The sequence below is a fragment of the Anguilla rostrata genome, chromosome 12 (assembly GCF_018555375.3).
Source record: "Anguilla rostrata isolate EN2019 chromosome 12, ASM1855537v3, whole genome shotgun sequence".
Lineage (NCBI taxonomy): Eukaryota > Metazoa > Chordata > Actinopteri > Anguilliformes > Anguillidae > Anguilla > Anguilla rostrata.
In genome coordinates, this window is record NC_057944.1 from 12181052 (window position 1) to 12203438 (window position 22387).

Consider the following 22387-nt stretch of genomic DNA (forward strand, 5'->3'; position numbering starts at 1 on the left):
TGTACATTTTGTACATTTTACAAGTAATCTTACCTGGGTTCATGTGCCAGATTTGACAGTGGAGTGATATTTTTGATCCGTTCATATGCAGAATCGTGCTTAGCCTAGCTGATCACCAGCACTTCGAGCAATAGCGGCACCATAGCTTAACCCTATTGGTTAACAGGGTTCTCAGTGTAAAACAGTGAGATCTGGGTTTAGCTGAAATAGTAAGCAAAGGTACACTCCACGATGACCTCCTGATTACAAATATTAATTAGCCTTTTTATATAAAAAAAGATTGAATTGTATAATGTGGTTATTAATACTTTATTAAGCATTTTTAAGTGAATTGTATTGTAAAAGTGTGGCCTTACTCTGAGACCATGCCTGAACTGGGCCTCCCTCAGAAACCAAAAGGCCGAGGTTTTTGTATGAGATGCAGAAGCGATACACCAGGACCTAATTTGGTGGTTCAGTGAATCAGACAATCCCTGTGTTGGATTTGAGATCAGTGAGATGAAAAGAAAAATTGATTTTGGTAAAAAAAAAAAAAAAAAAATCAAGTTTCTGCTCTGTCATGCACTGAATTGAGGTTTGTGTGTCGCGCCTTGCGGCCATTCCAAACGGGCTCGTGGTGTCCACCTCGTTGCGTGAATGAACAGCCATTTTAAGGGTGCAGAATTATTTCATCCCTATTTAGAGCCTGCTTTTCCCCTCAGCGAAAGAGGATCCAGACATTATGTTTGTGCATGTCTAGCGAGAAGCAGAATGCACTAAGACTCAGTATGTTCTGAAAGTGCTGGCATTTGTTTGAAAACTTTTGCACGAAACTGTTAAAACTTTTTTTTTAATGATTTGGTTTTTATTGTGGCACTTGCAAAATGATGATGTCGAACAGATTCTCATTGAGCGATCGATGAAAAAAAAAAAACATCAGTTCCCCTGTGTTGAACTTGAAGAGATTAATCATTTCAGGAATTAATGTGTCACTGGGCGAATAAAACGATTACAAGTCCTCCATTTACTTGGATCAATAACCATTTAAAACCGTGTGTGTGTGTGTGTGTGGCTGTGCGGGACTTTTGCCTTTTGATCAATGGGAGAAAGGATAAGCTAAAATTGATTCTTGAATCCATACCAACGTGGGGCCTGTTGGAAATGTGACACATGACACAAGCAGTGGGCATAAACACCAGGAGTAAATTCTGGCTTGTGCATTGTGGCCCGTGTGCGGTAATATGATAGCAGAGGATAGAGGAAATGAGATCCCGGCGCCGCCCTGGGAGAAGAAACATGGCTGGTCATCGAAGAACCGGCTCCCCGATCTCCAGATCGCTGCCGTCTCCTTCCACTGCGCGATTCAGTTAAGCCGTTGGTCAAGTCGACAAAAACACATTCGCACTGACGTTGTTTACAACTGCGCTGTCAGAACGTACCGGGCTGAGTACCTTTTCCAGAGGGAATATAAGGGGTTAAAAGGAAAATCTGAGCTAATTACACGACAATTATTATGTGAGCACAGGAAACGGGCAGTCAGGGGAACTCCTGAAAGTCAGGGGTATTGAAAAGAAATGGCTGAAAGCAGGAGCGAAAGCTTTTAGCTGGATTTATCCACCTGTTCACATAGAGCATGTAGGGTTGTTAGGTGGCTAAAAGGATGGTCCTGAATGGCAGGGTTTCCCAATTGTGTACCGCCCCTCCACCACCCCCCCCCCCCCCCCACCACACCCCATATGCTGTTATCAAGATTGCAACTTCGGAATTACAACAAGCTCTTAATTTCTATTAATTAGATCTAGATGCTGAAGGTGTGGCCCTCTGGTAACTGGAACTTAATCATGTGATTGAATTAAAAATTCAAAAGACGATTAAATATAATTTAGGAAAATAGAAACAGCCCAAACCATTTTCCTAAAAGTGTTAAAAAGCATATATTTTCCATTCATTTATTGGGTGTGAGAACAGGCAGCGTACTGGAGGATGGGGGGGGCAGGACTGAGTCTGGGAGACCCCTGATGCCTGGGACATGGCTGGTAACAGCTTGACTTTCATCCAGCCAAGGCCAAATCACTGCAGTGGCTTAATTACTATTAAGAAAAAGAATACACAAGAGCCTTATTTCTCTATGTTTTTACAGAGCTGTAGATTTATATCCCCAATGAGTATTCTACAGAAGTCAGCGTTTATAAATTGGCAAAGGGATATGTGGGTAATGGGGTTGTATTTCCCAGCAAATTGAGGTCACCCTATTCCTGAAAGGTGTATGTGGCCAGTCGCTTGTGTGTGTGTGTGTGTGTGTGTGTAGACACTCTTATCTGTCTGCTTTTTCATAATTGCTTTAGAAAATATAGGCTACTAGGCTGTTTGGTGGTTGTTACAAAGATGTTCCTGAAATGGGATGTATGAATTTAAGAGGCAGACAGCCCAGGCTTTGATTTTACCATGGTCCCCCCAGTTAGTGTGTGTGTGTGTGTGTGTGTGTTAGTGAGAGAGAGAGAGAATGTGTGACGAATTGATTTTTTTCACATGTTCCTATGATAATTTATTTATTAATTAATCAATCTACAGTGTGGTACAATGTTGTAATGCAGGTGGTGACCCAACACGATCACACCAAGGTTAAATGAGCGAAAGATCCATACATGTCTGAAAAATGACACATTAAAATCATATATATATATGTGTGTGTGTGTGTGTGTGTATGTGTGTGTGTGTGTTTGTGCTTGCATCATATGTCCAATAAAGCAAACAACATACATGTTTGTACATATGATGCAAGCACATTAAAGGTAGAAATGGGGAGGAATATGTTGGTGAACCTGGAAAAGTGGATATTGAATGTAAAATGTTAGGGTTCCCGCTGCTCCTGAGGGTGCTTGTCTTTAGCGGAGAGTCTGCTGGGCCCGTCCTCTATCTCGCTCTCTGCCTCACCTCCCCAAAGGCCTGACACTCCAAGATAAGCCCCCCGCGTTTCTCTGAAGCAATTCCACTGTTCACCGATCGCTGATAATGCCATCGGAATTTATAAAGAAATGTCACTCTGCATGTCAATAGAAGGGCACTTCAGGTTGTGTGCTGAGGGTTCTCCCCGCCAAGAGCTGGGGAAAGACGTGGTTCGGGCTCCGGGGAGAATTATCGAGCGCTAATGGTTCGAGGAGAAATAGAAGGATAAAAACAAAGTGGGGGATGGTGGGGGATGTGGTCCTGAAAGAGAAACACTCCCATACTAAGGGATTTTGAGAAATGGGACCGAAAGTAAAAGGTTTTCCACCAAGCAGCACAGATTTATTTTGTTTTTATCTCTTTGGTTTTTATTTTCACGGCACGGAGCGCAATCTTTACGGCATCTTTAATTTATGTTGCTTTTTTCACGTCCGGTAGTTGAAGTAGTCATTTTTAACGGTGCTCGATAAAACACGGTGAGGAGATGTGATGTTGAAGATATATATACGGCTTGCTTTTTTTGTCTCAAAAACATAACTCTGATTTCATTTGACAGTTTTAAACAAATATACATACGTGCCTGACAGTAGTGGAGAACCAGTGGTGGTATTTAGTTTCGGAACACCACCCTGGTTCTCTTTAAAAGGCATTGTGCCCCACATTTACTGAATGGCAGTCCGGCTGCACTCATCCTGTAACAGGATCAGAGCCCGAGCTGGGGAAAGAGAAATGAGCATTTTAATGGGCAACCTAATCCGTCCTCCATCGTGTCCTCCCTGTAAGGCTACTGGAACAGGACCGTTACTGATAACCTTCCACGAGCAGATGCTTTGTGACACAGCTAAAATCGGAAATTCATACACATTCTGTAAATATACATCGTAAAAATGTGTACAAATGAAATAGTTTACACACATAAATACATTTGAAAGCATTTCTAGCTATTTACTGTGCCCCACGATTGGAAATATAGGTCAACAAAGAGTCACAAGTGTGTATAGGACAGATTTATTACTTGTACAATATTTATGTACATATTTCTGAGTAAATGCATGTGTTTACGTGTTTAAAGGACACAGGGAAACAGTCATACATTACATTACTGACAAAGTAACTTACTGTACATACAATTGCATATTTACATAACACCCATTTATGCAGCTGGATATTTTACTGAAGAAATTTAGGTGAAGCACCATGCTTAAGGGTTCAACGGCAGTGTCCTACCTGGGAATCAAACCTGCAACTTCTAGGTTACAGGCCCAGTTCCTTACGCATATGTATTTCTTTATATTTATATTTGTAGCTGATACATGGTTCAGTCCAGGCTCTTTGCAAAGATTGGCTATATTTCTAAACTAAGAGAAACTTGTCAGGCGCAACCCTGTACATGTCAATCATATCTCTTCTTCACAGTGACATTACATAAACAGTAAAGAAGAATGCATGCTAAAATACTATCGGATACCAGCCTGTTGGATATGGTTCAACAAGCTTGCGTTTTGTAACATGTTTCTCCTTTGAGAGTGTCTTCAATACATTTTTATACTATTCAAACCTAGGAACATGGGAAGCTGTACAGTAAGATAATTCTAATAATAATTCTGATAATTTGTAAATAATGCATCATGTGAAAATGTGTAATGGGTTGTGAAAAGGGTAGCCACCCACCCTCACTATGGTAACCTGTGTTTGGGCATTGATGTTTAATGCAATTGTTTGTCGAGTTTAAGAAGCGTCCCCAGATTAAGACGTGTTCTCCGGCGTGTCCCTGGCCCCCGGGCTCTTAAAGACAGCTTGGGGAGATAATAGGATTAGAGTCTTGAGACAGCTTAGCGACCTGGCCTTAGAAACAACGCCCAATCCCTCATCTCCTCAGAGTTCAGCCGGGTTCCACTAGCGAGGGGCTTGGGAGGGGTTTGTACAAAACAAGGGGGTTGGCGAATGCCCACCCCTCTTATTCTCAGCTGGTGCTAATCATCCTTTACAAGGACATGCCTTGAACTTTCCCTGGTCCAGACTGCTTCAAAGGCCCCCCTCCTCTTTGTGTTTCCATGACACCCCCTCCCCTGTCCTCCACACACACACACACACACACACGTGCACACACACACACGCACGCACATGCACACACACACACACAGGCACATGCGCACGCACACACACACACACACACAGGCACACGCACACGCAAACACACACACACACACACACACATACTCAATGTTCTTTAGCTGGCTGGATCTCCAGAAGCAGGATGCTGTTGACTTACACCCTCCCCATCCCCAGTGGGACTATGTTGGCCAGGGTTCCTCAAGTTACTGCTGCGTTAGCACTTGCTAACAGCGCACCAGGCCTCTTCAGGCTGAAAGCTCATTTGCATGTGTGTGAGTGCATCAGGGCAGTCTGCGTGCTTCAGGCATGGTGCATTTACACAAGCCACAGGTGGCAATTTGAGGAAGTGGCAAATTGGAGAGAAAAAATGAAATGATGGAGACTATGCACTAACGGGGGGGTAAATTTGATTTAGCAGCTTTAACCAACTCGTTATTTCCTTCTCAGACGCGGTTGGTGGGTGTGAACTCACCAGGTTGTGAGTTGTGCCCAGTTAACAATTGCATTTACTGAATTTGTAAGATGAGTGTTTTTTGAGTTCATTCGAACCACAGTTAATTGTATCCTGGCCATACAGTGATTGAGTGTTATGCAAGCTATTCTATTCTATCTCTTGAAAGTTGATAACAGACACAGATAGTTAGTTCCATTGTGATGAGATGAGAGTTTTTGGCCTTGCAGTAGTGACTCGGATCAGGTTTGTTTTGTGACGTGAGGGTTGGAGTTATAGTCAGACTCACGGTCTGTGATGACGGAGGTCTCTCCCCCTCTCTTTGTCTGTGCCTTTCTCCCCCTTACCTCGCCCATACTGCAAGCATGATATAGAGGAAGAAGTGAATCTGATCTGACTCATAGAGGTGAGAGTAACAAGTTTCTTTACCCCTAATGTCTTTTATTATGCTTATTAAGTATCTTTAAAAGGCAGGGGTCTCTCTCTAGTGAGTGAGTGTGCATTTGTGTGTGTGTGTGCATTTGTGCGTGTGTGTGTGTGTGTGTGCATGTGCGTGTGTGTGCGTGTGTGTGTGCAACAGTGGCAGCACACTCCATCTGTCTTTCCTTTCTTCACACATGAATATTAATGATTGTTTAATTTCACGGTCAACGGCAACACAAACAAGGTCATAATATCCACTGATCTGTTTGGCAGTTTTACAGCTGAGATGTCTAATATGAGGGTGATGGGTGGCAGGTATGAATGCATGACTGGCCAAATATTTGGCTTTAAAATAAGCCTTTAAAAACCTCACCTTAGTGACCTTGTTTAATTTTTTTATTTTTCCAATCCAGGGCACGTGGGTTTCTTTCGCCAGAAGTTGTGTTGCTTTATTCAGTGGCCTAGGTGATGTGTGAGTGTCAGAAGTCTTCCAGATTTAGTCATAGTTAGGTGGGTCGTTATAATGTAATAACTGTGACTGTTTGAGCTGTACCTATAGTACACCTGCTGAGGAAGCCAGTCCAGCTGCGTACTGCAGCCATGGGCAGATGTAATTGAGGGTGGTAGTGTAGTACAATGGGTAAGGAGCTGTTCTTGTAACCTAAAGGTCACAGGTTCAATTCAGTTTGGACACTGCTGTTGTGCCCTTGTGCAAGGTACTTAACCTGCATTGTTTCAGTATATATCCAGCTGTATAAATGGACGTAATGTAAATGTAAAAAATGTGTCTGCTAAATACCTGTAATGTACTGTAATGGAGTTTTCTCTGTATAGGTTTGCCTTGTGGCAGAGAGAAGCAGTGGCCACTGTGCTGGGCTGTAAACACAGCGCTGTTCTCTCAGCAGCTATCTTTGTGAAACGGTTAGCCGGTCACTGCAAAGGTGTTTTTACCAGTGATCACAGGGAGAGAAGTCCAAGAGGAACTCTGTAAAACCCCGTGATACATTCACATTTATGGACAACAGTTGGCTGAGCCCCAATACACAAGGTCACCTTCACAGAACACAACATAACCACCAGTTTTTTCCATCTGCGCTGTCAATCGCTCCCTGCAGATTTCCTCGTCAGGGTGTCTCTCTCTATAGCGCCGGCTATCATGCCATGGGTTAGCTTGCCGTCATGCCCTTGAAGCAGTGACGCCTGGCACCCATTGGTTCCCAAACATTAGTGAGGCAGTGGAAAGCAAGCGAGATGATAAACGCACAGGAGAGATAATTAGATGATAAGGAAACAGCGGAACAGAACATTCCAGTTCCCCCCTGCACTATTCAGACCCATTTTCCTTACTAGGTCCTCTACCTCTCAGTGCTCAGACCAGAAGGCCTGAACCGGTCCAGAAGTGGGAGTTCCAGCACACCGTGTACGTTGTCGAATTAGCAAATTAATTACTTTGTTTAAAGAGGCTGTCCCGGCCATCTGCTCAACAACGTATTTGCCAGTACTTGTTAATGTTAACTAGCCATAGTATATTTTAATGATGAGTCTTTCAGTTCAGTGAGCTCATTGCCCTGCATGTCATCATAACGCTAATTGTGAGCGTAGGGCTTCGTGCGTTCAACATGGAGAATTCGGGGCCAAATCAAGATGCAGTTTTGGGGGAGTTCACATGTTCACAGTGCTGTTTGGTCAGTAGAGCTGTATTGCTAAGCTCACTTGAGCACACTGTTTCTGTGTTAGGGTCCTGAGAAATCCCTAGGAAAATTCAGGTTGGATTTGGGGGCGCTGAACACAGCCATTGTGTCCTTACCGTCCTTAGCACTAGAGGCATAAAGCATAAACTTAGATATAGCTACATCAGTCATACGACCTTGCAGCAGCTACAAGGAGGCACATTAAATCGATGAGTCCGAAGTCTGTTCCAATAAGGTGATACTAATGTTCTAATGTACACACCTTATGAATGTATTAAATCGGATGTAAGAGGCCTGTCTGCTATTGTCATTATATGTTTCATTTCATGGCCCATTACCCTTACTTCTATATTAAATCACAGCGAAGCTTTAGAGGAGCAAGTTGTTTGCAGAAAATGTTAGCGAGAACGCTCTTACACTCACAGAAGATCTGCAGTATACATTTCTTCAAAACTTGAAATAAGACTAACCCAAAGAATGTGGATAGGTAGGTGGAGAGCATGGAACTTTTGAGCTATAGCACTAGTATACATCTAGTGAACTATTTATAATGAAACACATCTATTTTTATTTTGTATAATTACATATTGTTATGCTGAAATGGCGAGCTGGGTTTCATGCTGTTTCACACTAACTTGTACTATTTTTAAAAAATGCATTGCATTCTCGCCTGTCTAGTTCCTGCTTATCTTTTAATTACATACACATAGTTGAGCACACACCCACGCTCGTTACTCATGCGTCCACTTGCTCGTATATCACAGATCCGTACGTACGTGCACCTGTATACACACTCGTACATCACGCCTGCACGCGCAGGGGTCACAGTGGCCTTTCTCCCCTGAGCTCGGGTTCTGCGCTCGGCTCGCTGCCCTGTTACTGAAGCGGATGGATGCTGGTACCGCCCGTATCGGGGTGAGAATGTCAGAACTGTTCGGGGGGCATCAGATAGGCCTCAGTGGGATGAGTAGCCATAGATACGCAGGGAGGGAGGTGATTGGGAGGACTCCGCTGTGTGGGGCGGCCTCATCCTATAGACGTTGATGCGATCTGCCGTGGGGTGGAGCTCTCATCGGCCACTCTTGGGTTGATCTCCCTGCGTGCGCCTAGCAATGAATAAACATTGTTTCTTTGAGCTGTTTACTGTTGATCATGATAGGATAAATATTGCTCAGGGTTTATTTGCTTATTCAGCCGAGTATAAATTTCTCATCTTTTGATAAGATTTAAGCTGGGAGAAAGCTGACACAATACTCTGTTCACCTCCATGCATATTTTCTTTTTTATCATGGATTTGCATATTACAGTCCTAGCAGCACCATTCCTAGCTATTTAAAGGCGAATCCTACGGTACCATAAAATTTAAAGGCAGATGTTAACACTGGGCTGAAGTGGGTTAATACAGTGGGCTTAAAAGTTGTTTTGAGTATTAACGTTCTGCTCAGCCAGTGCTTTGTGCTCAGTGTGTATTCACACAGGCTCAGTCAGATGCAGTGCATTATGGGAAAGGTTCTGTTTTTTAAAGAGATACTGCTTGGTGCCCTTTGGCAGTTCTTCTGCTGAAATGAATCAAGCCCTTGCCAAACATGATGTACAGCCGTGAGAGAATAGCATGCTCATAAGATTTCGTTTGAGCTTGGGGGGGGTCCGTGACGAATGTCGTAATCTCTGGATCTGAGGCTGAATTGTGACATTGAGTAAATGTGTGTTTTTTTCTGTAAACAATACAAAGCCATTCTCCAAAGACCATGCCAATATTATGTGCAAGTGCAAGTATACTTGCGCCAAAAGAATTCCCTTTGTTTTATTTATTTATTTAGTTATTTTCTATTCCTGTTGGACTACCGTACCCCAGTTCCACTTTTGTTTGGGTGTTTATGAATTGTAGTATGAAGCAATGGGAGTGTAACACTTACTGTAGGTCTTCTTATACTCAGTGCTCTGTCTGCAGTCATAGTAGCAGCTGCAGTTTGTTTTTTAACATGAAATTATTAATTGCACTGTCCTAAAAAATGAGTGCTCCCCAGGCTGATCTTGAGTAATGGGGGTGATGCGGAGTTCCTCATTTTTGTGAGGTGACCTCAGCCATCTGTCCACCATTAAATAAAGATTCTTTTTTGGTCCCTTACATTGTTAAAACATTAAACAGTTCCCCGATGGCATTGCCCATCAGGATGGGTAATTATTTATTAAGCTAAGCTGAAACTGAATCAAAATCATAAGTAACGGATACAGCTACATAGCACCTCTCAAAGATGTTTTTTTTAAATCTAGCCAATTTGTATGTTTACATACTGTATATATGCCCCATTATACCTGCTGTCTTTTAAATTGCATATAAATCCACTGTAATTAACAATGTTTGACAGCATGTCTCCAAGGTTCCCTCTTATAGCCTACAGAACATTCTGGGTCTGCAAATCACAGACCATCTGTACGTGGGTTGTTGACCATGAAAGAAACTTAAAATCTAGAGCAGGATAGCACAAGATCAGCTGAGGTGAAATACCTTATATTTTCACTCGGTGTCTTCTAACTCCACAACACTCAGCACTACATCTTCTACTCCACAACATTGAGCACTACATCTCCTACACTGAACACTACATCTTCTACTCCACATCACTGAGCAAATCTCTTACACTGAGCACTACATCTCCTCTCCTACTCCACAACATTGAGCACTACATCTCCTACACTGAACACTACATCTTCTACTCCACAACACTGAGCAAATCTCTTACACTGAGCACTACATCTCCTCTCCTACTCCACAACACTGAGCACTACATCTCCGACACTGAACACTACATCTTCTACTTCACAACACTGAGCACTACATATCCTACCACACAACACTGGGCACTACCTGTCCTACACTGAACACTACATATTCTACACCAAAACACTGAGCACATCTCCTAAACTGAACACTACATCTTCTACTCCACAACACTGAGCTCTACATATCCTACCCCACAACTCTGGGCACTACCTCTCATACACTGAACACTACATATTATACTCCACAACACTGAGCACATCTCCTACACTGAGCCCTACTTATCCTCTCCTACTCCACAACACTGAGCACTACATGTCCTACACTGAACACTACATCTTCTACTCCACAACACTGAGCAAATCTCTTAAACTGAACACTACATCTCCTCTCCTACTCCACAACACTGAGCACTACATGTCCTACACTGAACACTACATCTTCTACTCCACAACACTGAGCAAATCTCTTAAACTGAACACTACATCTCCTCTCCTACTCCACAACACTGAGCACTACATCTACTACACTGAACACTACATATCCTACTCCACAACACTGAGCACTACATCTACTACACTGAACACTACATATCCTACTCCACAACACTGAGCACTACATCTCCTACACTGAACACTACATATCCTACTCCACAACACTGAGCACTACATCTACTACACTGAACACTACATATCCTACTCCACAACACTGAGCACTACATCTACTACACTGAACACTACATATCCTACTCCACAACACTGAGCACTACATCTACTACACTGAACACTACATATCCTACTCCACAACACTGAGCACTACATCTACTACACTGAACACTACATATCCTACTCCACAACACTGAGCACTACATCTACTACACTGAACACTACATATCCTACTCCACAACACTGAGCACTACATCTACTACACTGAACACTACATATCCTACTCCACAACACTGAGCACTACATCCACTACATTGAGCACAACATCTCCTGCTCCACAACACTGAGCTCTCACCCACAATCCAAACCTTCTCCTATATAACATAGTTATATACATTTGTTCCACTGCTCTAAGCACTGTCCTACGACACTGAGTGCTCACCCACAATTCAACCCATCTCCTATATATAACATAGTACTTAGACCTATAATGGTGGCTTGCTAACATTAGTGCTGTGTGCATCTAATTTTAGCTGAACTTTATGTAAAGTCACATGTTTTGCTGCCATTCCATATGTATGAATCAGAAAAAAGTTTTCATAAAGTTTCCGATGATCTTTCCAATTTTATTTTGATTGTTGGTCAATACCAGCCTTTCTACTGCAAAAAAAAAATGTGACGTTACTCTCCCTGCATCTTTCTAATCTAGGAACTATATGACTACGTACGGTAAATACGAAATGTTATACATGTTACTAGATGACTGTTTTACTTTTGGTACATTTGTGAGATTATATTTCTATGTGGTAAGTGTAATGGTAAAAGCAGAATGAGTAACTACTAGCTGGGCAGTTCTGGTGATGTACGTGCATGTCTGGATAGGGAAGGCTTTCAGCCTCCTGCTGTATTCCTCACCCCCCCCCCCCCCCCCCAGGCGTGTGTATGTGTCATGAGAACTGCACGGCTTGTCGTGGTTTATTCCTTACATACCCCACGCATCTCAGCGATGAGGAGTCATATATTTCAATGGCAGTATTTGCAAAACGGATTAATGAGAGACTCTTTTTGCCCACCAACACGTGGAGGATTTGGCGGACAGATGTTTTTTTACGGTCTGAAAACGTGTGAGCGTTAACCCTTCCCGTAATACAACAGATAATACCTCTCCATCTCAAAAAAAAGAGAAAAAAAAAAACCAAACTCTGCTCTGATGGGTGGTTATTTTTGTAATGCCTAATCCCCCCTCCAACCCCCAGTATTGTTGAGTGGCCTTGGCTTGTCATTAATATACCACAGTAATAAAGATTTTCATTTAGTCTCTATCTGCCCATGTAGTCTCCATGCTCTCAGGCCCAGGTGGTTATTTTATAAAATCTTAAAGGTAAAAGTCCTGCATAGTGTGCCTTTAAATGCGTTTAACACCACTTCAAGAATGAAAGAATAAATAGACAGTTAAGTAAAACAGATAAGTGAATACATTAAAACAATAAAGCAGCACCAACACAGCACATGCAGAACAAGGTAAATCGGTGGCACGCATTACGTATGAGTCTTGACCTCAGTGCAGGTGGTGGCTGCCACACATTTAGCTTCTAAACAATTCAAATACGATTTCAGGCCACGGAGACCGATTAACTAATTTAAATTTCAATCATGTTTTCTTCGCTCAGCGTTGCATCCACTGAAAATCGGTCCTTTGTGAATGTACGGATCAAACAATCAATGAGGATTCATTTTGAATGTTCTTAATCTGGATGGTGCTGTGTATTCGAAATGGAATAAAGGTCCGATGTGTCAAAGATCCTATGAGTAAAATGATATCAGTGGTGATACGTGTGCAAATCCAATCTGTATGAACAGGTCTGTAAATACACTGCAAATCCCAGGAGCTGCAGGGATTACATTGCACGTGTGGCATTGTGCAGTTTGATACCTCAGCTGTCATGTCCTTGGGCCCTAGGCATTTAATGCAGAGCTCCGCGATGTGGAAACGTGTTGCGTTGCTGTGTCTCGATACAATGCTACAGGCATTCCGGTACCGTGTGCTTCCGTTGATATTCCAAAGACCAGCTGGTCTGGATGCAGAGGCTGTTTAGACCAGTCTATTGTTAGGTAATGGAACATTCTAAATACTGATTTCTTTCTTTGATGACCCCCCCCCCCAGTAAGTGGCATTAACAGATGAGCTTTCTTTGTAAACCTGATAGCAGGTTTTTTACTTCTCATCTGACTCTGTCTTTATATAATGTCTCTGTCTGCGAATGCAGGTGTGTATGTGTGTCTGTACATGCATTTCTGTGTGTGTGTGTGTGAGAGAGAGAGAGAGAGAGAAAGAGCGAGAGAGAGAATGTCCAGGCTCCTGTCGGTACTCTTTGATCTGCACTCCTGTGTAATGCACTGGCTAATTTTGGAGTCCTTTCCAATCTCTTTATTATCGGGGGGCTCAAGTACTTCCTGTCCCACAATGGCAAAGAAGCTTGGTTTGTTAAGGGTGGAAACAGATGGCCAGTCATTCATGGACTCTATGGGTATCTTTGTTGGAATGGATTATCTCTATATCAAATGTTGCCAAGAGCAGTCCTCTAAATTGGCATTTAAAAAAAAAAAGTCATGTGTCAGACATGACCTATGTGCACTAGGAGTTAGGAGCTCCTATTTTTTCAATACTTTAGCACACATACAGTGTAACATGTAGCTTTGTTTGCAGTGTCAGCCAGGACAATTATTAATGTATTTAAACAGGCATACGTGGAGCTTCCTTTGTAACAATTCTGCCACTCCAACTGTCATATTACATTACCTTACAGGCATTTAGCAGACTCTCTTATCCAGAGCGACTTACACAACGTTTTGTTTTTACATAGTATTTACATTGCATCCAATTATACATATATGGATATATACTGAAGCAATGCAGGTTAAGTGACTTGCTCAAGGGTACAACAGCAGTGTCCTACCAGGGAATCGAACCTGCGACCTTCAGGTTACAAGACCTATCATATTCCATCTGCTGCACACCTGACGGTGGCTTCTTTCTTGGAAGCAAGCGAGAGCAAGGTCGCTCCCTTCCGCAGCCGGCCCTGCTGTTTGTTTTGCCCCTGCTACCGTTGTGTTTGGACACGTTTGTTTGTTTGCGGAGGCAGATCCGTTCCGCACGCACCCCTCCCTCCGCCCACGCTGGAACGGGGCTCAGCTTTGGCGAGCGGTTATTAGGAACCGCGCCACGGAGGAGCGAAAACGAGCTGGAGACGGGATGGGAGAGGGAGATCGCGCACGGCCTAGCAATTACCGCTTCGATTAACCTCGCGCTCCCGCCTTCCCGGCGCTGAGCTCCGCGGTACTTTCATCAGCCCCCACATCGCCGGCGTAGGCGCCGCACCGGAGGAACGACACCGAGCCGGGAGATGAAGGAGCCGCACTCGCCCCGCAATTAAACCGCTGGGATACCGTGGGTGTGTGTGTGTGTGTGTATATATAAACCACCAGGATATGGTATAAATATATTCAGCAATGCCTTAAAGGTGGAAGGAAACTACTGGGCTGTATTTGGCTGGAAGGAGAGCAAAAGGAAAAGGCCGTCAATGGTTCCTTTTGAGTCCATCCCCGAATTGCCTTATGGGAGGGAGGGCGGTGGCTGCTCTGTGCCGGTCGGTTCACGGTTTTTCCATACGAGAAAGAGAGCCGGCTATTGTTTTCCTGGATACCGGAAGCCATTTTGGCTCCGTACCCCTCACTCCGGCGACCTCCCCTGCCCCTGTATGGCGAGCCTGAGCCCATCTAGCTGATGAAGCCCTCTGCTCCCTTTGAAGAGTGTCAAATTGAGTGAGTGCCCCATCAAAGGCCTCCCGTCGGGGCCTCCCGTCCTGAAAATCAGCAGCCGCCCCGAACACGTCCCCTTCATCTCCGCGCGTCTGTTCCTGGCGTGTCCCTCTTCCTCCCGGCATTCGCTCCCGCTGATGGCCCTTCCTGGCGAGGGGTCGCTCACAGGAGCGGACGCGCTCTCGAACTGCGCGTCGGCGCGGCCGTCGGCGGCGAGTCTCGCCGGGGTTGCTCTACGCCGTCAGTGTGGTCGGCTTTCACCGGACACGGACGCGCCGCCCAGAACAAACAGAGCCCAGGTTCCAAAGTCAGCCGCGGCCGTGCCGCCGCGGGGCCGATGGTAAATATTTGGTTAGCGTGTTTGCCGTCTGCTCGTCGCTGCCGTGCAGCTACGCTACGGAGCGGAGCCTTCAGACGGCCGGTCCGACGTGCTTTCGCTCCGGCGCTTTCCGTCGCTCTGAAGGAGAGGACAGCTTGAGAGATCTGCAGATGCTACAGGCTAACGTATCTCCCGAGGGAGGATGGAGGTGGGAAGGGCAGGCGTCGTAAATGTCCGTATAGTGATTAATGAAGTAATATTTTCCTGCTGCTTTAATCTTAAAGAAAACACTGGGGCCAGGAATGTATCACCTTGAAGTGATTACTTATGTGTCCTTACGTCTGATTCACGAGAGTTGGAAAGTTCATTTTACCGAACAGCTGAATTCCCCCAAGCTGTCGTTGGTGAAGATAACTGCATTTTCTGAGTTTTTAGTCCTCCCAGTGTTTTGGCGTGTCATCAATGGGATCTGTTTCCTAATTCCTATGACAGTCTTTCACTCTCTTGTCTTTGTTTCTCGTGCTTACATCACTCCTCTGCCACATCTCTTCCCATTACATTACATGACATTTACTTATCAGACGCTTTTATCCAAAGCAACGTAAAAATAAGTGCATACCGAAGGTCATTGGAACAACTACTAAACACAGGTCCGATAAGGTACTGCTTATCGGGCCTGTGTTTTGTAGTTGTTCCCATGACCTTCGGTATGAGTCAGCCCCGGTTGTCTGCTCCACTAACAGGGCGACATAGCTCAGGAGGTAAGAGCGTTTGTCTGGTAGTTGGAGGGTTGCCGGTTCGATCCCCCCACCCTGGGCGTGTCAAAGTGTCCCTGAGCAAGACACCTAACCCCTAATTGCTCCTTGTATGGCAGCCTGTGAATGGGTGAATGAGAGGCATCAACTGTAAAGCTTTGAATAAAAGCGCTATATAAATGCAGTCCATTTAGCAATTACTGCGGGTGGCTGATGTACTGATGTTTGTAAAACCATTGAAGTGGTTCCCATATACCTTTTTAATTGAATTAGTTTTTTTTTTTTTTTTTTACAGTTTTTTCATTTATATTTTTCATAAATTTGGTGCCCAACGTGGGGCTTTTACATATCCAATTACTCCTGTAATTGGGAACGTCCAATGATCTGCAATCGCAGCCGTGTTCGTGCACACACCCCACTGCCGATTCTGGGGAGTGTAGACGTCCAAAACACGTGATGTCACCAGCTGCTTCTTTTCACATCACAGACTACAGCTAAGCTTGCATAGAGTGGAGTCAGAGGAAGACCCTTCATACAAGCCTTTAACATGCAGTCCACCTGTGCCAGATCGATCAGCAGGGGTCGCTAGAGAGCAATGAAACCCAGACCCCTAACTGACTGAACCCTTCCATACCCTGGGCGACGCAGTTGCCATTTGCCCGTTGCCCTATGGAACTGCTGCCCACAGTCGACAGCTGAATGACTCTCCCAATATCCGGTTTCCATATTGTAGATGTTAATGTTATTACAGGCTGGGCCAGAGGCAGCATATGGAAGGCCACTTTTTATTCCCACCTCCCAAACCCCCCCCTTCCCAATGAACTCCGTAATGAGCAGCATGGCCGCTCACGGAGATTATCCTTAATGTATTATTTAAGTCTAGTCCATCTGCTTGTGTGCGCGGATTAATATTTCCCATCCAGATTAGATTGGGGCGACGAATATCTTCTCCCTCCATCGCCGTGGGCAGCTGAGAGAATGGGCAGGCAATGTAGCCTGCTTGTAAAGCGCCTCACCCCCCCCCCTCCACACACACATACATAGACACGTAAGCAGCAGAGCTTGGCCTGGGAGCTTGCACATGGTGCCATTATGCTGATGGTTGCTTAAATGTTAAGAAGGTGTTCAATCCACTTTCATTAATGCATTGAAACATATCAGCTCTGAACCTCCTCCCCACAGCCCCCCCTCGCCTCCCCGTGATCTCTTACTGTGTCAGAGTAAGTGGGTGGATCAGTGTGTATGCATGTATGAGTGTGTTTGTGTATGTGTGTGTGTTTGGGAGAAGGGTGGAGGAAAGGGTTCAGACAGCTTGTGTTCTTGTATATGACATTGTTGCCAGTTATTTCTCACAGAAGGCTTCATTTAAGCGCAATGAAAACTTAAGAGGGATTTATGGCTTCCCTGATGTGATCGCGCACTCAAAACCGCTGAAAATAGGTGTAGAGATTAAGCTCATGTAATACAATTGAGAGCCTACCCTCTTTAATATTCACTAATTAAATTCCATCTGTTTTAAGCTTTGCCCCCTCTCCACCTCACACCCCAACTCCAAAGTGAAAGTCAACCCATAAAATCAACTCCTCCCACCCCAAAAAAGAGAGTAAAAAACCATCATTTATAATCCAGATTTTTACCTTATTGAGTGCTCTTACCACTTTCAATGGCAAAAAAAAAACAGAACAATTAAGAATTATGCCCCCTGTTCCCATGACAATGAGCCCTATTCAGTGGGTGGCAAGGGCCTGGCGGAGGTTCCCCCACAGCCCATTCTTCTCCGCCGGCTGCTCACAGAGGCCATCGGTGCTGCTGGGCGGGATTTAGCGGTTATTTTAAGGTGTGCTGAGGGCCGGGGCAGATTGCCTGAAGAAAGCCATTATCAGAAGGAGCCCGTAAGGGTGACTGCTGTATACGTGAGGAGAAAGATTATTTGAGAGAGAGAGAGAGAGAGGGAGAGAGAGAGGGAGAGGGAGAGGGAGAGGGAGAGGGAGAGGGAGAGGGAGAGGGACAGAGAGAGGGAGAGAGAGAGAGAGAGAGAGAGAGAGAGACCTCGAGCTTGTAGCGGTTGCTTGCCGGTTTATTGGTCACTAAGGTGTTGCTGGAGAGGCAGATTCTGGGCTTAAGGCCAGTGGGACTTTACAAAGCCTTCACCACAGTGGCACGTCTACAGCCGTGGCGATTGTTCAGTTTTTACTGCTCCCATTGTTATTGTGTGTTCATTTAAAACGCAGATGTTTCTAGCAGTCTGGTGCTTTATCGTTTCCTGGATGAGCTGTGAGGCTCCCAGCTATAAAAGCCACACTTAACTTGTATCAAAATATTTGGGGGGGAGGATTGGTTTGAAAGTTATTTAAGCTTGGAATAGCAGGCAGTCACAGAAACGAGGGTCAGGCAGCCATGGCAGTCCCAGGTCAATTTTACAGTTCTTGTTGATATGTACGTCAAATGACCGGCACTTTATTTACGTGACTCCTATAGGTTTGCTGCCCCCTCTCGACAGTTAAGGGTAATGCATTCATTTGGGCTATGGATTTTTAATTTTGTGAATGTACTGCATGCTAAGCCGCTGCCCAGCATTGGGGGTAGGGAGAGGGGTGTGTTATTATGAAGTGACAACTCTAAATATTTAAAGAGAACATTCCCCTGCAGTTGAAGTATGCCTGTGCATATTCTCAGATAAGGATAAAAACACTTCATAATAGATTATATGATCCAAGGCTTTGATTTGCATTGATTCATTTCTTCAGATGACTTCTTAAATGCAGTACAAGTAGATGCAGAGAAGTGCACTGTTGTGACTTACAGTATGTATGGGATGGAGGTGATTAAGCATCCTACAAGATTAATTTATAATGCATTCTACTGATGGTAGGTAGGATAGCGCATGAATTATGGGCTTTTCATATTTTATTGGAGTAATGTCAGCAGGGGAAAATAAGCCTTCTAGTTGGTTCTGTTTAAGGAAACAAGGCACAGGGTCTCCTGCACAAGGTCTCCTGCACAGGGTCTCCTGCACAAGGTCTCCTGCACAAGGTCTCCTTCACAAGGTCTCCTGTGTGTGCAATGGCTGTGGGTGTCTGCTTTGGGGCTGAGGGGAAGGGGGGGGAGCACAGGGACAGATCCCCCAAACACATTCCAGCAGCACTCTCTCTCTCTCTCTCTCTCTCTCTCTCTCTCTCTCTGAGCTGTCTGCTGTGGCACAGATGGAGGCAGGCCAGATCTGAGGGATTAGGGAAGATTTTCCTTGATTTAATAAACAATGAAGAGATGACACGGTACCAGGGATAAAACCTGAGACTGCGGGTTATCATGGGAGAGTCAGGAGCACGGCAGAGCCAGCCAGGCCCTCTCCTCTGAGCCCCTCAGGCCCCTCATGTCCTCCGTACTCCCCTCAGGGCTGCTGGGTGAAATCCCTGAGCCTGGGACAAAATGATATTATTATATTATTCCCAGATCTGGGACAAAATGATATTATTATATTATTCCCAGATCTGGGACAAAATGATATTATTATATTATTCCCAGACCCGGGACAATAATATTTACCACAGGTTCACAGACCATTTGGTCCCCCTCTCTTCCAGGGCCCGGGGCAACGTACCCGTTTGTCCCCATCTGACGGTGGCACTGCTCCCGTTACTCTATACTCCTAACCCCCACTTTCCACGTCCCCCGCCCCAGGCACCACAGATTTAAAAACCAAATTAAGGCTTATTGACTTCCAGGAAAGTTCAGTAAATTTTCTGGTCCTGCTGTTCAGTCATATTTCAGTCTGGGTGTTGGTAGGGGCTCATAGTCTCAGTAATACAGCTTATAAAGACAGGGGCCCAGACACTCCAGCCAAACGGATACATGTCAAAGTTACCCTGCATTGCATAATGAAGTCACAGAAAGCAGCGCTTGATTTACGTGATGCCAGGGAATGGGTTGAAGGATTGTACAAAGAGATTGTTGAAGGATTAGTTGGTTCGTGGGACTTAACTTACCGGCTTCACCGCAGAAATTAAACAAGAGCCACCGTAGCGACCGGGGTCACTCGCTCTCAGGGTTAATAAGGAAAAGACTCCCATCACCACGACCGTAAGCCTGAAACGACATGCCGTGCCCGGACTTCGCAGGGACGCACAACTGCGCTCTCGGTGGCGCTCCGAGCTGAATTTCGGTTTCGTTCCAAAAACTAAAGAGAAACGGGGACGCGGTAGCTGCCGGATCGATTTCGTTGCGCGACGGCGCCGACTCGCGTCCAAGCTGGCTGATCAGGACGGCGGCGATTGCTGGGATCAGTTGATCCACCTCCAGCTGAGTAGCTCAGGCGACTTTCTGCCGTGTAAGTCAGGTGCAGCCGCGCGCTTCGTCTCGTGCCGTTAGCTAGTTTGCGCTCTCCTCAAGACTGCAGCTGTCATTTCACTCTTCTTCCTGAACTGTCTGAATATGCTTGTATTTTTGAAGTTTTATTTTCAAACGCTATTGCACAAGGAACCTCTGTCAGCTAATCAATCCACAGGTCATCTTCTTCTGGCAGTTTATTTCAATATTTGCAACCACTTCAAAGAGAATAGCTATTTTGTATTTAAAACTGAAACAACTACTGAAACACTTGATGTAGTCTTCATATGACTCTGTGTATTATAATGATTTGTGAGATGTAGTTTTTAACCTTGTCTGTTTGTGGTCTGTTCCTTTTTTGGTCTTTTATAGGCTAAGACTTTTGATATCAGCATTTTTAATGACAGTGAGCACTCTCAAGCTGGGATTAGGAAAATATAAATGCACATATAAATAAATTAAGAGAAATAAAGACCAAGCTGTATTCATCCCTAGAAAGGAAAGATGACAAAAAGAGGAAAATCACACCATTGTTTAAGAACACTAAAGTATAAAAGATCGTCTAACTGTAGTGATGTCATGTAAAGATGAGTAAGAACAGCTTTAGAGGGCATTTATTAATACAAGAAATAAGTACTTCTTACTCTGAATATGTAAGTGAGAACCTTTCTTTTGGTCATGAATCTAACTACACTCTGCATTGTGTGTTTGATCATTTTTTCCAAAGTGTTCCAGCACGGCTTTAATAATCATCCTGTAGAAGCTTACAGGGTTGAACACATTTACATCTGAACATGGGCAGTGTTAATTTGCAGTAGTCTCTGTACGTGAGCTCTGGATTACAACATGTGTGATGTCCTGTGCAGTGAAGGACGATCCGTCTGATATCGGATGCTAAACACTGAGATGGGTTGAGGGGAAGCGGCTTAACGGTTGACCCCCCGTAGGTGATTCCCAAAGAGTGGAGATTCCACGCAAGGACATGGAGGTGATCGAGGGACAGACGGTGGTTCTGCAAGCCTGGTACACCCCCACCTCTGAAATTTCAAAGAACACCGTCATCTGGAACTTCATGGCCAACGACTCCACGCAGGTGAGCGTCTTTTTTTTCCTCAGTCTTGACTGCACTATTTAAAACTGTGTTCAGGTTCAGGTTCAGGTTACTTTATTTGTACCCGTAGGTAGATTTGGTGTGTAGTAGAGTCCTCCGTCTTGACACAATTTAGAAACAACACAGACGGTAGACAAACATAATAAAATAAATAAAAGTACTCAAAGAGTGAGTGTGTTTGTGTGTGTACACGTTTGCCTGTGTGCGTTTTAAGAATGAAATGCAGTGCTCACTTCATTTGTTTTATGAATGGATTATGCTGCGCGGATCGTTACATTGAAGTAATTCAGGTTTGTGGGCAGATACAGCCATTGTGATGCCACCTACTACAATGCAGTGCAGTGCTCATGTTTAACTTAATGACCCCTCCAGGGAATGCTTCACAAATGACGTTGCCCCCCCTCCCCCCCAACAACCCCCAGCAGCTCAGAGATTGCCCCACGCAGCACTGACTGCAGATACCTCGCCCCTTTAACCCAGACCTAGTGCAAGCCAGCAGATGTGTGCGGTTTACCAGGCGTAAGAGTGACTTGTTTTGATCGGGGGCCACAGGATTCAGGTGAAAGGTGCATAGTGTTGGGGGTCAGAGGGATTAGGGCTAACCCTCGCGGGTCACACCGTCTCAGCGGCGAAGAATGGGTAGGGTCGGGCGAAGGAGTGGCGCTAACGTCAATGAATTCAGTGTTGCTTGAGGAGTCTGGACTGTTTTGTGTATCCTTTGTTGCGATTACGATAATCTTTCTAGTTTCACTTGCCGTCGCCTGAAAGCTTATCTCGGCAAACTGAAAGTCAGCCGCAGATTCCTCAACTCTGCCATCTGCGCTCTTCGTTTTCAGGATTATCTTTGTGAAGAAGGTTCACTTCAGTTATACGGTTAATCTGGAAAATGCATTGCTTTGGAGGCCTTCAAAGAGGAATCATAAGGATTCCTTATGATTCACTTGTCAAGATGTTAGATCTGTAGTTGTCAGTGCATACATAACATTTTGTTCTCAACCCAACTGG

General features: G+C 44.7%; 1 protein-coding gene across 1 annotated transcript in view; it reads left to right on the forward strand.

Moving 5' to 3' along the window:
* Window positions 1–22387, forward strand: part of esamb (endothelial cell adhesion molecule b) — a 51758-nt gene that overhangs the window by 19373 nt on the left and 9998 nt on the right. The window contains exon 2 of the mRNA XM_064301963.1: window positions 21219–21364. Within this exon, the coding sequence (XP_064158033.1) occupies window positions 21219–21364 (146 nt within the window). The remainder of the gene's footprint in view (window positions 1–21218; window positions 21365–22387) is intronic.